Source organism: Ammospiza caudacuta, chromosome 3 (assembly GCF_027887145.1).
Source record: "Ammospiza caudacuta isolate bAmmCau1 chromosome 3, bAmmCau1.pri, whole genome shotgun sequence".
Classification (NCBI taxonomy): Eukaryota; Metazoa; Chordata; class Aves; order Passeriformes; family Passerellidae; genus Ammospiza; species Ammospiza caudacuta.
The window spans coordinates 39994563-40012746 of NC_080595.1; the positions used below are offsets into that span (position 1 = coordinate 39994563).

Consider the following 18184-nt stretch of genomic DNA (forward strand, 5'->3'; position numbering starts at 1 on the left):
AGCATGCTTCACAAGTAATTGGTGTTGTGTATGGAATACAGATCAGACTTTATATTCAGCACTTGGAAAAGTATTTTAATAACTTGGCTAAGCAAAGGTACTTCTAGTCTCTGAAGCAGCAGCACTCCTTTTCCACCACAATTAGTTTCTCCATTCTGTCATTTTAATAAAAACAACTCCATAGTTTTGAAGAAACTCATTTTAAGGGAGCACTGATGGCATCAGTGTCAATATTTGTAGTGGTGTCAGCTTCATGCTAAAAAGCAGAACTAAACAAAAGGAATGTGTGACATACTGAAAAAGCGTGTGGCTTCCAGCCGCAGGAGCTACTGTTCTTTACACTAAGTGCCTTTGTGAATTTAATTCAAGTTAAGTGAGTGAGAATAACTGTTTATACCATCAGAGGAAGAACCTGAGAAGATTTTCCTGGATTCACACACCTCTCTGTACCTGGGGAGCAGATTTTCCTGGGGAGACATTTTTTGTATGAGTTTGACTTGGGTTTTTTTGATGTTTGAAACAACAACAGCACAAAACATTTAAGATCCTCGTGTGGTTTAGTTCTGGTATGGAGTTTTTGTGGCCATTGGCCAAAATAAACCGAACAGCTGTGGAGACTGTGTCTTCTTCCAAGGTGTAGACAAACTTTTGTTGCAGCAGTGACATTCCACTGCAGCCTGGCCCCAGGCTCAGAAATTTGACTGCACCAGGCTCTCTGAACTGGAGGCTCTCTGAGTGCTCCTTAGTTCCTTGTTGAGCTCTCTGGGGTTCATGTAAAGATGGTGTTTTACCCAGCTGGCTACTAGTCAAATACGTTGGCAAAACCTCAAGTTAGAGGTTCTCTGATGTTTAAGGTTCTCTGCTTCAAGCATCTCTTCTGTCTCCATGTCCCATCCCATATGTCTCTCATTGGCTTCTCACTGCTGCAGCAGGCAGTCCAAAAAAGCTTACTCATCCCACTAGAGCTCTCCCACCTCTACTTCTTCCTTTTTATGTATGCATGTTATAGGTAGCCCTGGAAGTTTCAGAATCAGAGCTCTGCTGCTCTAATCACTTTGCAGGCCTGTCTTAGGAACCAGTTCCTCTTCCAGACATATTGCTATGTAAGTAGATTTCAGTGAGATTTAAATATCATGCTTGAGGTTGAGGTTGCCTTCATCTTGTTCAGGTTGTCAGAAAACAGGAGCACAGTGTTGAACTGCACAAAAGTGCATGAGTGCACTCATCTTACCTTTTGATTAAAGCAGGCAGCACTGATTAATGGATTCCAAAATAGGTTTTAATTACAGAGAACTGCTTTATTCACTCTATAGACAGAGGATATATTAGTTTCATGCTTAGTTTTTTCCCCTGACTTTGCTTCCATGTAGCAAGAGAATCAAGAGAATTGCCGATTACAAGCCTCGCTCTTTATGGGGTGATTAAAGAAACAAATGTCCTTTCCGGCTGTAAAAAAGAGTCCTTTGAGTGAACTGTCTAGACAAGGAAAAATATTTGGTGCTTGGACCTTCTCTGTAATATCCCATGCACTGAAAGATGTTCAGACTGTACTTTTTAGAAAAAAACTTGTCTTCTGTGGCTGTATTATATACTGAATTAGGGGACTTGCTACAATCACAAGTTTTGTTTCTGTGGCTTTTTTAGGCAATGACCTTGTTTTACCTGTGAAGATCCAGCTGCATGAACCATTCCCCTGTTTCCTTTAACATTTAGGTTTTAAGTAAGAAGAGTTCTGTAATTTGGATAATTCTAAAATCTCCAGTTTCTTCTGCTTAGGTTTTTAACAGGAACTGTCCCGTGGCTCAGGAACTTTTTATTTAACAATAGTTGTTCACTGAAAACACAAACACTTTGTTACTGTCTGTTGTCTGAAATTCCAGGCTGTCAAGTCACCATTGTTTACTCATTTTGAATTCCTTTACTTAGCAGAGCTTTCTGATTAAGAGACAGAGTATTCAGATTTTTTTACTAGATATGTGAAACTCTGCTGATCACATGAGACTATTAATAGCAAATATGTTATGCAGGGACAGTGCACAGCAGCAAGAAGAAGGGACCAGAAAAACACAACTGTAAAAAATTTCCATTGTCTTCCTCCCAGTAACTCCATATGCATCTTTTTATAATTCTGTCACTGTGGGGACTTAAAAAGGAAAAGGTATAAAAGGTAGTTCTTGACCCTTCACCTCTTACAGTCTTTAACACAGATAAGTTGCTTATTTGTGTTGCTGAATTAATTCTACTAAGAAGGACTTGTGGTAAGTTTCAATAAGTTCAAGATCCAGAAACCATCCAAATTTTTGTATTCAATTCCTTGAGAAAAAGCATACTGGATATTGTATTCTTTGCCAAATACAATAGCCCTTTCTAAAATAAATGCCTTAAATATTTTTTCTTTGTTTAATAAATCATGATGTAAAGACCATTAAAATCTTTACTACAAAACTTACGAACCAAATAAATTTTTCTGCCAGTTCCATCTGCAAGTACTTTTTTATAACCATCAATTATACTCATACATGTGTCCTAGATTTTGGTGTATTTAGTGTGTGCAGTTTTTGCCTGCATTTCATATGTGTGCCGAAGTTTGTTAACCAATGAATCAGTTCAGTAGGAGAAGTGAGTTTTCAATCACTTAAACATCCTAACATGAAACTACATGCCTTTCTGAGAAAAATGTTAAAATTTAACAGTTTGTTCCATTGGTACAGAAATTGTCAGAGACAGGTTTTTTAGCCTTTTTAAAAGTGTACATGCGATTCCAAATCTGTTCAGACCCCACCACAGCACACAGGAAAAGCTGGTTTTCAAGATCCCAAAAACACCAGTCCCTGAGGCACACAAAGCTTGTACAGGTAAATTTGAGCACTTGGATGCAGGAGGGCAGCAGAAGAGTTAACAGGCATGGATGGTGATGACATGCTGCTCAAATTTTGGTAGCCTGGGCGGCTGTGACCACACTGTTCCAAGACCAAGAGTTCCCTTTCAACTGACCATAAATCACAATTTAGAAGTAAAAAAGTCCTTGGTTGGTGAGTACTGTCAGGATAAGACTGCAGTGCATCTTTGCTGAGTTCTCTAGGTTTTTGTTTGACACAGGTGTGGACAGCTGGAGGAGTAGGCAGGACTACATTTGAGCCCTACTCTGTCCTTACAGAAAAGCACCAGGTGCTGGTCACCTGTTTGGAAAAGCCTTCTCTCTGTGGCACTGCAAGATTCAGTCCCAACAGTTCTTTAGCGCAGGGAGTGCCAAAGGCCTTCACTGGAGGTAAAATGATGATAGGCTCCATCACATGAAGGGCTACCAAAATGTGCAGAAACAATGATAGGAACAAGCCCTCAGATAAATCACTTTATTCCCCATTTAAAATGCAATTATCCCTTGAGGAAATGTGCAGAAGGAAAGCAGCAGCTTTACTTAATGTTTTTTAGGAAAGAAATACAGCAATATTTTCTCTGCTTCAGACTGCAGAGGAATATAGAAAGCAGAAGGAGTATAGAAATCCTGGTATCCTGGCAGGTTCACAGCTAGTGTTCTTCCTCCTGAAAAGCACCTCATGACATCTTTAATGACCACATATGGCCAGGGCTTTGGGTTTAGGTCTTACTTTGAGTGGAGATAAAAATAACACATTCCTAGCACTTATAACACACTTACAAAAATAAACCATAGTCTGCCACAAGCAGCTCTGCTTCATTATAATTTGATGGGCAGCTGAGTCAAAGAACAGACATGTGCAAATGACTTACTTGTAAGGCAAAAAAAACTGGAACTACAAATGAAAAGGCCAGTAGAGAAAACATTCTGGCATTGGAATTACTTTGTGCACCTGAGCAAGATGACTTGTATGTGTAGATTTACAGGACTTAAGACAGAAGGCTCAGTCCACAGATATTTACCACTAACAGTATGAAACTGTGATATGTGCTGAGCCAAAATGAAATCTGTGCAGCACTTCTGCACAGGGGATGTAGCTATACCCTTGAAGTCTTTGTAGGCACAGTGAGTTCAGTTTCACTTGTGTTGTTGACTGTATAATAGTGCGCTGGTAGAATCTATATGTCAGTCAGAGAAATTATTTAAACTATGCTTTAGTCTGTGGTATGTAACATCATGCTGTGGTTGGCAAGTTTACTGAAACAGATGGGTGGAGGCAGTTGCCCATTGCTGACACACTTACTGCAAAGCTAACACTGAAAGAATGTCTTAAATTGTGTGTGCTTCCATTAATTTATGTGTCTTGTCCTTGGTTCCTTCCCAATGTGTCGAGGCGTAGCTGCATCTGTTTGCAAAGTGGCCCCTCTGTGGGTGTTCTGCACTCAGTGAATGTGTGCCTTTGCTGTCACACAGCCTGTCTGATGCTGCAATTCTCCCTGCAGATGTGGACGAGTGTGTGAACGGCACGGTGTGCGGCACTCACGGCTTCTGTGAGAACATGGATGGCTCCTACCGCTGCCTCTGTTACCAGGGCTACCAGGACACGCAGGATGGGCAAGGGTGCACAGGTGAGCTCATGGGTGCTAGCAGTCACTGCTGCAAACTTCAAGGGAACAAAAACAGCATTCCAACAAGACACATTTCACATTTTTGCTTTCTGACAATTTTTTATTAAAGTTATGCCACTTACTAGTAAAATAGGGTTGAGCTCTTCTTTACTCACTGAACTATGTGCCAGATGGAAACTTTATTTAATGAATACCTTTTATTGGGGCAAACAGAAGGCAACAGCAAATAAGCTGAACCACTTATTTTATTTCTTTTAAAAAACCCAAGAAACCTCCTTGTTGGTGCATGTCAGGACCATTCACAAATATAATAGCATGAATTTAATATCTTAGCCTATTAAAGCGCTACATCTGTTTAGTCTGTTAGCTGACTAACCAGAACCCTGCACTACCCCCTGCAGGAAATAACATCTGGAATGTGGCACAGCCAGGCTGAATTAGATGGCACCTCCCAAGGCATATGGTGTTTAAACAGATTTTGATACTAGCTTCCAGCTCCAGGAAGGACACCTATCACCTTGAAATGATGTGGGATTTTTGTAGATGTGTAAATTGTGCACATTTCTTTTGTCACTAATAGGTTTCCAGATCTGTTGTTAATAGTGATGGCTGGAGAATTGAGGCAGCACAAGTTTGTAATATAAAATTAATACCAGATCAAGGAGAGGTATTCATTAAGCAATTTCTTCAAGCCCGGCTCAGGATGAAACACATCCTGGTAACAGAGAGGAGGAATTAGAGGAGGAATTAGAAGTTTTACAGAGTGATTGTATGCCTTTTCTAATATATTAAGTAGTTTTGTTACAAAATTCTTTATGCCATTTGACACTTTGCTGCATAGCAAGGTATATTTTGTCATACAGTGACTTTTCATGGATGAAAACAAATGAAGCAAAGAAAATAAAAGGGGAAAGTAAAGGATGGTGTGAAACTAAATTTAATTTTGAGCTCCTACTAAAGTAATTCTGAACCACAAAATACTGCATTTGCTTGGTTTTTTTTTTTTTTCTTGTATAATACTGTATAGTATAAAATACTCTTTTAAATTTTGAAGCCAGTTATCATCCAAAACAATTTAAGGGAAAATCAAGTCACTAGTTCCTGACTAGGCAATATTCTCCAAAGAAGACTTTCCTATGACAGGAAGCCAGTAAAAAGATAAAGAAAAATCTGAATGCATTTTTTAAATGTGAGCAAACTCTAAGTTAAAATTCATATTTATATAAAAACACACAAAAATCAACATTTATTCAGATAACTAGATTTTGATAGGCAAGAGGTAAAAAGGATGAAATACTGCTTCACAAGTTTGACCACACTCAGTTATAGGAATTTCTGAACTGTGATGCAGAAATTACTATTTCTGATACTAATCAGCATAATTTCTATCTACTAATGAGATTCTCTCATTAGAAGTAGATTTTCAAATGTCAACATTAGCAACTAAAAAGAAAATAAAGTTCAATGATCTTGGTAGTACTTGGTCCTTGTTTTAACAACCGACAATTCTATCAGTCAAAAAACCAATTCAGGCTAGTTAGCAGGTATATGGAATCTAAGTTAAAAATATGTGGAATTTTTTGGAGGGAGGAATTTTGGAGTGTTCAGTGGGGGTCGCTGGGTGGCCTGGGCACAACATCTGTGGATCCCAGAACAGCCTGTGAGTCCATGCATAGACATATGGTGGCAATGGGGCTGGGGAATTCTCCGTTTGGTGGTTGTTTACAAGAAAAATGGTATTTTGGGAAGGAAAATGAATTCTCTTTTTTGTTAGGCAGTCTGAATCTCACCAAAGCCTCTTCATTTTGCTCCTTGAGTTAGTGAAAGTTTGATAATAAAGATAAGAAAACAAATTTAATTACTCTGAGTCTTAAATCCCAATAAGAGAATACACAGAAAAGCAAGTATTTAACAATGAGAAACATCAAAAAAACTGTGTTCTGGTCTACAATCAGCACCTAATCAACACTAATAGTCTATAAACTTTCAGGGGTCTTTATTTCAAAGGACTTACTACTTGTTTATGAATCCACTTAGGTATTAGTGAGTTTTTAATCCTTCCCCAGAGATCACATCTGTAATCTGGCAGACAGTATTGGCACAGATACAGCAGATAAAAGATCAGTCGGTAGGGGGTCTCAGTTGATTTCTGTTTTGGATTTTTTCCCCCAGATGTGAATGAATGTGAAATGTTGAGTGGAGTATGTGGCGAAGCCCTCTGTGAAAATGTTGACGGTTCTTTCCTGTGTCTGTGCTCCGATGAAAACCAGGAGTACGATCCAATGACTGGACAGTGTCGCTTCCGCACCTCACCAGGTAAAGCACCAGTGGATTCTTGCCTGCTTGGCTTGATTTCAACTGCATGCTGAACCATTGGAAAGGCAAAGCTGGTTGCAGTATTGGTGTTGCTTTAACTACAGCAGAAAAATTGAAATCTTTGTCATTGTTTTGAAAGTGCGTACATGAGAGGTGGTTTTCTAGGACAGAATATGTTATCAGTGAATCATTAGCAGGGAAAATGTAGCAGAAGCACCTTTTAAATGTTATACATCAACAGACTTGGCAGTAATATTGAGCAATTACTACAGGTAAGAGTAAATAGCCTCGCTGACTGTACTGTATGAATGAAATCTGATATGGAATCAAGTCTATGGCCTGAGTGATTTTGGGTTTTGTCCAAACTTTTACAAACACCCATTAGTATGCTTGGACAATGTTTAAGGAAGCATATTATTAAAACCAGGAGTTATATTTAGTTGTGGTTTCCACCCAGATGGCAACCACGCCCCAAGCAGTGACTTACTCCCCTAGAAAGCTCTCTCACAGGTTGAGATAAAGACAAATTAATAGGGAAAGCAAAAGCCACACACACATGCAAAGCAAATCAAGGAATTAATTGACTGCTTCCCATGAGCCAGCAGGTGTTGAGCCATCTCCAGGAGAGCAGGGCCCCATCACACATCACAGTGATGTGGGAAGACAAAAGCCATTACTCCAAACATCCCCTCTCTTCTTCCTTCTCCTCATTTTATATCCTGAGCATGTTGTCATTCAGTCTGGAATATCCTTTTGGTCAGTTTGGGTCACCTGTCCTGGCTCTGTCTCCTCCCATCCTCCCATGCACCCCCAACTTCAGCTCCAGTGTGGCAGAACAAAAAGCAGAAAAGGCTTTGGCTCTCTGTAAGTCCTGCTCAGCAGTAACAAAAACCCTATTTTATCAACCCTGTGCTCAGCATAAATCCAAAAACCAAGTCCATACAAGCCACTGTGAAGAGCTCTGTACCAGCCAAAATCAGCACAATAGTCTTATTAGCGTTGTCTAGATTTAATATGAGTCCTAAGAGAAGGTTGTTGGGAAAGCAAAAACCCAAACCACTACATTGGTGTCAAACCACCTCTGTTGTCAGTCTCTCTTGAAGTGTCCTTGCCTGCTTTACTCCTTTAGTCCATTCCTACTAGTCCATTGTACTGGATTTTTGAGCTTTTCTTATAAAGTGTTTTGGGTGTTGGAAATAGAACTCTTAAAGCTGCCTTCACATTTCTACACTGATCCAGTTTGGAGAAAGGAACAAACCCACAGGACGATGAACAGAGTATAAGAACTGACAGGATTTACTTGCATAGCTTTTTTCAGAAGGCAAATCTTGGTGGTTTTTCCTTGTTTTCTTACACTGCAGGCTGATGTAGCTTCTGGAAAGCCTTAGAGGAACTGGCTTTTTGGCCAGGGTGCTCTCTTTACAGCTTCCAGGCTTTGGCTGTTTTCTCCTATCACTCGTGATCTTTCAGACTTGTAAAGAGGGTTGAAATATCCATGACCTAATTGTCACAAATACTTAGATCACTGAATGTAGCACTCAGCAGCACTCAAGAAGTTGTCTGTGAAATATCATTAACAGCTGATGGATGAATGTTTTGGGCCTGTGAGGAGGCAGTACTCAGGAGAGTTCAGCTAGCTGATGAAACCAGAACTAAGAACTTAGCACAGGACCTGAGTCATGTAAAAAGAACTCACATCTAAGGGACATTTGAGGACGTACACTAACATTACTGTGGGGAGGAAGGGGATGAAGAACACAGCATGACCAATTGTGCTTTCAACAGATGGATACTCTACTGTCAGTACTAATTCCATGATGCTATCAGCAGTGAGCACAGCTTTGCTGTGATCAGTCTGGAAAGTAACTGTTCTTCCTTCCCCTCCAGGCTTCATCAGGCTCTAACAAAACACATGATTTGCCTTTGTCTCTTCTCTGATAAGGTCATCAAGATGTTTCATAGGCAACCACAAGGAGCTAATGAGAAGTACTTTATGTTGTATGGTCTTGGACTAGAGTAAGGCAAAATGGCAGTACTTGGAATAGAGTTCTTACTCTCCTCTTTTCTTCCAAAGTAAAAGGAGAAAAGACCGTTATTAGTTCTTCTTATAAACTATTCTTGCTGCAAAGAATGCTGGAATAGTCACACGTCCTCTCTGGCTTTGACAAGCCACATACTCAAGTCAGGCGTGGTGCTTCCAGAGCTCCCGTGGTGCATATGGACATCATCTGTCAGCATTAGTGTGCACCATGCTTATGGAAGGCACAACTTAAAAGGCAGAAAGGAAGAACTTAATCTGTGTTATCCTGTCACAGATATCTATCGTTCAGACTGGCTCACCCAGCTCCTGCTTATTTCTCATTCTTTATTTTTGTGCATAAAGAAGTGTTTGTTCCCCTTGTATGAAGTGCAAATAGGTGACATTTGTTCAAACATTACTTTAATTTGGGACTTTTCTTACATGTGGTTAAAGTCCATTAAATTTGTGGGATGCTGGTCACGCTTTTCTTATCCTTAGGGCTCTTAAGACTTCCTTTTATTTAGATTCCACTTGCTGGAAATATGTGTGTTGTTAGCTGTGCCTTGAAACAATCCTCCCAGTGTATGTATCAGGAATTTAAGCCCCTATTGTCACCTTCCAGTCAAAAAACCCGAAAAAGTGCAAAAAAATTGTGCAAGGGTTGGTTGTCTCATTCCCCTCTTCTCTGCCCTACCATTCATAACATGTAGGAAATGTTTCAGAAATAAGAAAAGATAAAGGAAGAAAGAGCTTTATTCTGTAGGAGATGAAAATCTGCTGTTTCTCCCTTAGGTAGAAAGATGCTGTATACATCTTTCTACCTAAGGGAGAAAAAAATGCATGCTTTGTATTAAAGTCTTCTCATTTATTCTTTTAACAAACTATATAAAGCTATTTGTGATTAATTTCTAGCAACTGCCAATCTCTATGCATTTCAAGTTATAATCAACAATAGTAATAAATAATAATAAGTTTAAGTATAATTATGGTTTTAACTGTGGCATGTTGTAGTACACATTTGAACTACTCATGTAGACTAATATAGTACTAACAGGTCTCGTAACATTGAATCCAGGAGCTCTAATGGACAGTGAATATTTGAGGATTATAACTAGTATGATTTGGGGTGGCATGCCAAAACTTGAAATGTTTCAATACCAGTGCTTGCAGAGGTGCAACATCATTGGCATAAGAGAAACGTGGTAGGATGAAACTATGCCTGGAGTGACACACTGGATGTTTACAGGCTCTTCAGGCAAGCCAGGTGAGGCAGTGAGGTGGCTGGAATGTGTGGAGCTTACGTTTGGCAATGGTATGATTTAAAGTCTCTGGGTAAGGATAAAGGGACAAACAAATAGCATGGATGTCATCGTGGGACTCTAAACCACCTAGCCAGGACAATGATGAATTTTTCTTTGAGGAATTAATGGAAACTCCAATCAACTTCCCTTGTCCTTTGGGCGGACTTCAACTTGCCAGATATTAACTAGGAACATCAAACAGCTGGCACAAACAGATTCAGAAGATTGCTCAAACAGGATGCTAACTTCATGGTATAGGTACTAAGGGAGCCAGCTAGGAAGGATGCCCTTTTTGATTTGTTGCTTAATTAACAAGGAGGGTTTTGTGACTGAAGTGGTTATTGATGTCTGTCTTGCATACAGAGACAACGAAGCAATCAGGTTTAAAATCTCATGACAAGAGGAAACTGCCAGCTTCAGCTCTGAAGATATGAGAATAGCAGACTTCAGGCTTCTCAGGGAGCTGGTTAGCCAGGTCCCCTGAGAAAATGCTCTTGGAGGTGTTGGGGGTCCATTAGGTGCTGCTTACTTTTTAAGCTCCACTGCCTAGGAGCACAGGAGCAGCCAATTCCAAAACATGGAAAGTCAAGAAGGTGATGCAGAAGACCAGCTTGGCTGAGCAGGGGTCTTCTTTTGGAGCTAAGACAAGAAAAGAAGGTTTATGTCCAGTGAAAGGAAGGTCAGATAACATGAGAAGAATACAGAGATGCTGCTCACCATTGTTGGGAGAAAATTTGTGTGGCCAAAGCTCAGTTGGAGTTGATGCTGGCTATTACTGTGGGGGACAATAAAAAGGAGAGGGGTTTAAATACACTAATAGAGAAAGGCAGCACAGAAATGGCATGGGCCCATTACAGAATGAGGATGGTCACCTCACAAACAGGGACATAGAAAGGTAGAGATATTTAATGTATTATTTGCCTCTGTCTTCAGCACAAGCTAAGGGGGTCTTGTTGATCTGAGCTGGAGAAGGGCTGTGAGAATGATAAACTGACCCTGAACCTGTGCGGGATCTACTGCTCCATCTGGATCCCTGTAAGCTTCTGCAACCTAATGGGTTTGAACCAAGGATCCTCAAAGAGCCTCTTGTGTCATTGTGAGGCCTCTCTCAATCATTTTTGAGCAGTCTTTGGAGTATGGAGAGATCCCAACGGACTGGAAAATGGCAAACATTGTCCTGATTTTCCAAAAGGGCAAGAAAGAGGATCCTGCCAACTACAGGTCTGTCAGTCTCACTTCAGTGTCTGGTAAAGTTATGGAGAAGATTAATCTGGGAATTATTGAAAAACACCTGAAAAGCAACATGGTCATTGGTCACAGCTGGCATGTCTTCATTAGGGGAATACCTATCAAACCTGATTTCCTTTTCTGACAAGGTATCCCACCTAGTTGATCAAGGGAAGCCAGTTGATGTAATCTTTTTGGATTTCAGTAAAGCTTTTGATATTGTCTCTCACAGGATCTTTCTGGACAAAATGTCCAGCACACAGCTGTATAAACACATCATGGGATGGGTGAGCAGCTGGCTCACGGGCCAGGCACAAAGGGTTACAGTGAATGGGGTGACATCAGACTGGGGACCTGTCACTAGGGGGGTTCCACAGGGCTCCATTCTCAGCTCTGTGCTCTTCAACATCTTCATAAATGACTTGGACACAGGACTGGAAGGGATACAGAAGAGTTCACAGAGGATACAGAACTGGGAGGAGCTGTTGAGTACCTTGAGGGCAGAGAGAACCTCAACAAACCAAAGAGCTGGGCAATCACCAATGGTGTGAAGTTCAACAAGGGAAAGTGTTGGTGTCTGTACCTGGGATGGGACAGCCCTGGATGTACAGACAGGCTGGGGAATGAGATGCTGGAGAGCAGTGCCACAGAAAGAGACCTGGGGGTCCTGGTTGATGGCAATTCAGCAGTGGTCTGGCAGCCAGGAGGGCCAGCCCTGTCCTGGGGGGCATCAGGGACAGCATCACCATGGAGATCTCCACTAAGGTACCTGGGCCCACTTAGGTAACTACGGCTAATTTAGATGTTGCTTTCTCTTGGCTACATGAAATACAACCACCTATTTATGGTAATATATTTAACAGTGATTGATGGGATTTATAAGTCAAAATCATGGTTTTGGTGTCCAAAACCATAAGTCCCTTCTAGATTGATTAATATTGAAACAAAATCAATCCCCCTGTAATCTAACCAACGACCAGCACAAAAAGTTTGAGGCTGCCAAGTAACATAACAGTTAATAAATTTGATCCATAAGGTTCCTTAAGGCTAGAAATTTGGTGCATGAGTATAGATTCTAAATTTCCTAAACATTATGGGCTTTCTTATTGTTAAGTGAATTTCAGTTGTCTGTGGACGAAGTCCACAAAGTATGTGTGCATCAGTTGCACTAATCCCTGAATTGTGTATATGCAGGTATATTTATATGCACTGTACATGCACGTGTTGGCTTGTCACGTGTGGAGTCAGTTGAGAAATCTAAACAAGTACACCCTGATAATGGGCACATACCAATATACTTTTACTTTCTTCTTGAAAATCAGATTCTGAAAGTGAGAATTGTTACTCAAATTCTTACTCAAGCTGTTTGTTTGCTCAGAGTCATCATTTGCTGAGTTTTTAGAAGTCATGAACTTTTAATGACTATTTTTCCATTGTTGCAACCAGTTTTCTGATTGCATCTGTAAGCACTGTTGGTACACAGTTGCAGTATTTGAGATCCTGTCTGTTTTGGTTTCTTCAGATCACAGTTGTTAACAGAACACTATTTAGGCAAATATTTCAGTGTATGCTGAAGTCTAAGCATATGCTAATCCATATTATTTACTGAATCCTATATTACTGATGCATGTTTTTGTATCAAACATTTGCTAAGGATATTGTAGGATTAAGGTTATGCTAAGGTATATAAATCTATTTCTAAGAAATACTTCAGAATACAGTCCAGCAGAAACTACACAGAATTCCTCTCATAGGCTGTTAATAGAACAGTTAGATCGAAAATGGGGTAAAATTATTTTCCCTTACCTTAGATATAGAGATATTTTACATTTTCTAACCAAAAAAAAACAGAAACAGCAGTACAAAACAATAAGTATTCCTTTTCTGTCATTTTTTGTCAACATACCTAGTGAAATCACTTTCAGAAACAGCCTGTTTACTAAATGGTTAATAATCTATGATAGAGAAATTAAAAGCTTGTAGACATAGACTGGACTTGGTTTAAAAAGAAAAAAAAGGTTTGTGTCTCATTTGCTGTCCAAACATTCATGACACCTTCTTGACTAACCCTCACTCACAGCTGTGTAAACAACAGCCATTTAAGCTGCTGAACAGATAATGGAAGGAGAAACCAGCACATGATATGTAAAATGAGAATAAACAAGGACATGATGAGACCATATCCCTTTCCTTCCAAGGCAGCTTCTGGTGTTCTTTCTCTGATAAGCAGCATGAAAACAGCCATGCTTTCTCTTCCAATGAAGATTTGGCTTTAATTCAGTTAGACAGATGGCAAATGGCCAAGGAAAATGTATAAATTGGTGACTGAAGTACTGCTCTCTCACCTTGGAATGGCAGATTTAGTTCAGCTGGATTTCTGTGACATGATAGTCTTAATATAGTTCCTATTGGATAGCAACTGATACCACAAAACCGCCTCAACTGATGAAATTCAACACATTATGGAAAATTGTAATTATCAGATGAGGGTTGACCACAGGCTAAAGTAACAAAGCTGAAATAAGCAGCCAGCTGGGTGTATCCTTTAATGTATGATTTAGTTATATTGGCAAAACTGCAAAGCCTTGTAGGTGGCAACATCATACTAAATTTGAATGGAGGTGTCTGCCAACCCCTTAGCCTCCCAAAATTGAAGTAACTTTTCTGAGGAAAATAGAAGTAAATCCAATTGTCTGTGTCTAATTAGAAACCAAAAGAACTGTTATACATGTTCATACTATTGAATGGGCAACCCATGCTGACATTTTAAAATCTGCTTTTCTCCAAATGGATCTAGTATTTGCACACCCAGTAAAGTTCCTTTGCTCCATCTGCTTTGGGAAATGTGGGTGGGCAGTGATTGGATTGAAACAGCAAGAGCTGGAGTTCATTTAATTCCTTCAGCATTTGTTAGACATCACTATCTTCAAGCTCCTACCTCAAAAACACCTTTTAAGTGAGATCTTAAAACCCACTCCAGAGTTGTTTGCCTCTTGTTTCAAAGGTGGTTCACTTTTTTTTCCCAAGTTCCAGCCAAAGCTCTCTGTTCAGGCAGGCTGTTCACCTTCCCTCCTGTCCCATCTTTCGGCACATGGAGATGGCCTGCTCCTGTTCCTTTAGGATTTTCTTCCTAAAGTACATCCAGCCCTCCTGGACTCTTTTGCCCTTCAGGACTGCTGCCTTTAGCAGACTGGTTGAGAGACTCTGTAAGAGGTGAAAGTCTGCCCTCTGGAAGTCCAAGGTGGCAGATCTGCTAGCACCCCTCCTCACTTCCAAAGAGTCACAATCACTATCATTTCCTGATTGCTTTTCCCACCGTGGCCTCTGACCATCACATCACCCGCCCATCCTTCTCTGTTCACAAACAGCAAGTCCTCTGGGGCACCTCCCCTGGTTGGCTTCCTCACCAGACATGTCAGGAAGTTCTCTTCCACACACTCCAGGAATCTCCTAGACTGCTTCCTTTCTGCTGTATTGTATTTTCTATCAGACATCTGGTATGCTGAAGTCTGCCATAGCAGTAAGGGCCAGGGATTGCAAGACTTATCCCAGCTGCTTATAGCATATTTCTTCTCTCCATCCTGGCTGGGTGGTCTACATCAGACTCCCACCACGATACCTGCCTTGTTGGCCTTTCCCCATAAGCACTCAACCCTGTCATCATCATCATTCAACTCCAGACAACTGAGACACTCCCTAACACACAGGCCTACCCCACAGCCTCTCTTTCCCTGCCTGTCCCTTCTCAAGAGTTTACAGCTGTTCATTGCAGTGCTCTAGTTGTGGGAGTCATCTCACCGTGTCTCTGGTAGCAGCTCTGTTCCAGTTCCCCTGCCGCACCATGGAGCCAACATTTGCTGCAGCAGCATCTTGAAATGCACTGCCACTCTATGAAGTAGAGGTTCTGATTCCTGCCTCATAGCTGTGTTTCTTGAGAAATGTCTCATGCTTACCTTATTGTACAAGAGCCTGGGTAAAAACAATGAGATCTCGAAGAGTGAGAAATCAGCCAACATGGAATAAGTTTAATAGGTTTTTTGTGACTTAAACATTTGTTAAGTACTAAGCATAAAGAATTTCCCTAGATAAAAAGGAAATGAGCTAGTCACCTCAAGATTTATCTATCTAAAATTCCTGAATAAAGTTTTGGGTTTGATTGATAAATGTGAGCATACGAAATTTTAGAGCTTGGTGACTTTACTGATGGCCTGTGAAAAGTTTTTCATATTGATAAGTGTGAATAACAATTTTATGTGGTAGTTCCCACTTCTGAGCCCTTGATGATAGTTTTGTGAAGTGAAATGTTAGGTAAACAGAGTTCTGCAAACACAGAAGCTTTAAATAGGTTTTTGTTTCAAAATTGCTTCTTGGTGTATTTTAGGAGTGCCTTGCTTTTGAAAGGTCTTTGACTATTATAGTAATAGGGTATTTATTGGATCTATGGGACAGACTATTTTGCCTTCAGTCCATATAAATACTGTGAGAGGACCCAGTCCATGCTTAAGGCAATAAATCTGCTTTCTTGGCTGGATTGCTATTTTAAAGTAAAACACAGAGTCAGTTAACTTGACATCTGTATTATATTCCTCTGCTTACTGTGGAGTCAGTAAGTTACTTCTGCAAAAATCATAAAGGGCATTGTATTCAAATGTGGAGTGTGCTTTTTCACAGTGAAATTAAAAGGGGCAGTAAATGCTCATTCTTTTGAAAATTGAGTCTTTTCAGTTCATGCCTTCACTTCTTTATCTGAAAAAAATGAGGTTGTAATATTTGCTTACCTCTGTGAAGAGCTTTTGGATTCATATGTGAAGAGCATATGTCAAAAGTTGGCCATGTCAATTTAGTAGCAGAACATGAGAGTAGGTACTTTATGCATTGCTTGAAAATGATGGAAGTGCAAATTGGAGGAATCCTTTTATGGTCAAGTTGGAGAACAGGTCTGAAAAAGCCAAAGGAATGTCATTGACTTCCATGGTTCTTTCTAATGTCAAAAAGTTAAACCAAAATTTGTACCTAACCATTTTCTTCTCTGCTCTTTTGACCTCCTGGAAAAGTGAATAATTTCATGTGTCATCTTGTGTGGTTTATGTTTCCTTTTCTACCTTAGAAATGCCGGTAGAGGCTGATCAACAGGAAGATGGAAAGAAGGAGTGCTACTACAATCTGAATGATGCCAATTTCTGTGACAACGTGCTGACGTCCAATGTAACCAAACAGGAATGCTGCTGTACCTTGGGTGCTGGCTGGGGTGATAACTGTGAGATCTTCCCATGCCCTGTCATTGGAACTGGTAAGAGGAGGCCTTCTGTCCCTTTGCAAGCTTTTGAAGCATTGTGTTTATGTTAACAGAGTTTGCTTTGCCTTTAGAGAAGGCTTGCCCATTAAATCCCCTATTTTTTAATATTTAGTCATGACTTATCCATAGGAACCCTCCACAGAGGGGAAAGGGTGATAAGAATAATTTCTACCTGTTGTAAATCCATTGGCTTCTCTGCTCTTGCCCTAGGGATTAAAAGAGCCTGTTACTGAGCAGTGATTTTAGGCAAATATGGATTCTCACAAGAGCTTTTTCCAGATGCTATGGTAACACTTTAGATTTTTTCCACAAGCTGGAAAACAAAGGTAACCATTATAATAATTTTGAGACTGCAGCTATTATTTGTAGTGCTGTTTGTACAGCACTACAGCTTACCAATATATGTTATGGCATTAGTTTTACATTTTGCAACTTACAGAACATCAGTTAATAATGTTCTCTGCAGACCATTGTTTAACCTCGAAATATTAAATTAGACAAACAGGGCCATTTGTCACAAATTTTGAAGAGTACTTGAAACACAAACAGGGATGGTTGAAATTCAGAATCCAGCTGGAAAAAAAATCACATAGGAGAAGAACATGCGTAAACCTTGGGATTAAATGCTAAAGATTACTTTTCACAGAAATGCATCATCATGTTTAATTCTGGTTTTAACTATACCTTAGAATTGGTCAAATTGAAATGAAATGCAAAATGAAAAAGGGGCCTCTCTGCTTGGATAGGTTTGTTTGATTCTGTATAGTCTCCAAGACACTTGAAATAATTTTTCTCTGTAATGCACACCATGTTCTCCTGTTGCAGTCAATTAGTGTTTTGCCTGTATGAGGACTGAAGAATGTGGACAGGAGTTTGTATCTCAGTTGGAGTATGCCTAGATTACAGCTTGCAGCATAGCTCAGAGAGGCCCATGCTAGCTTTAATTAATGTAATTTGGCTACTGGTATTGTTATAACTGCAGTGTACCATGAAACCTAGTAAGGACCACATTCTCCTGCCAAAAAGCAAGAGAAATGAGTTTGCCTGGAGCTGTGTGATGCTGTAGGCAGCCTAGTGAGGTTTGGTTTTTTTCCTGCAAACTGAGAGCAGGGGCAAGTCAGGCTGTGGCATTTAACATCCCTCATTAAACTAAAAGTGTGTATGATTGCCTGATAGATGTAAAGAAGGCTAATATCTCAAAGTACCCTGAAATACATGTAACACTACATATGTGAATACCTTCTTCTTAACAACATAATTTTTTTTCTTTCTTTCCCAGCTGAATTTACTGACTTGTGTCCTGAAGGAAAAGGTTTCATTCCCTCTGGAGAATCATCTTACGGGCTTCTTGCTCAGAATTACAAAGGTCAGTACTGACTTGTATTAAGTTTAATTATTTCAGAAGTGCTGGTAGTTGATTGACTAGAAATGTGAGCCAGGAATGTAAGCATACTAATTCAAATTTTATTAGGTGATAAAAAACATTTTGTAGTACAAAACATTGCTGAAAATCATTCT

The 18184-nt window shown here is 40.0% G+C and overlaps 1 protein-coding gene across 3 annotated transcripts in view; it reads left to right on the forward strand.

The window, feature by feature from the left end:
- Positions 1–18184, forward strand: part of LTBP1 (latent transforming growth factor beta binding protein 1) — a 186466-nt gene that overhangs the window by 146248 nt on the left and 22034 nt on the right. For all 3 annotated transcript variants that reach the window (XM_058802013.1, XM_058802014.1, XM_058802015.1), the window contains 4 exons: positions 4381–4506; positions 6679–6822; positions 16478–16660; positions 17946–18032. In XM_058802013.1, the coding sequence (XP_058657996.1) occupies positions 4381–4506; positions 6679–6822; positions 16478–16660; positions 17946–18032 (540 nt within the window). The remainder of the gene's footprint in view (positions 1–4380; positions 4507–6678; positions 6823–16477; positions 16661–17945; positions 18033–18184) is intronic.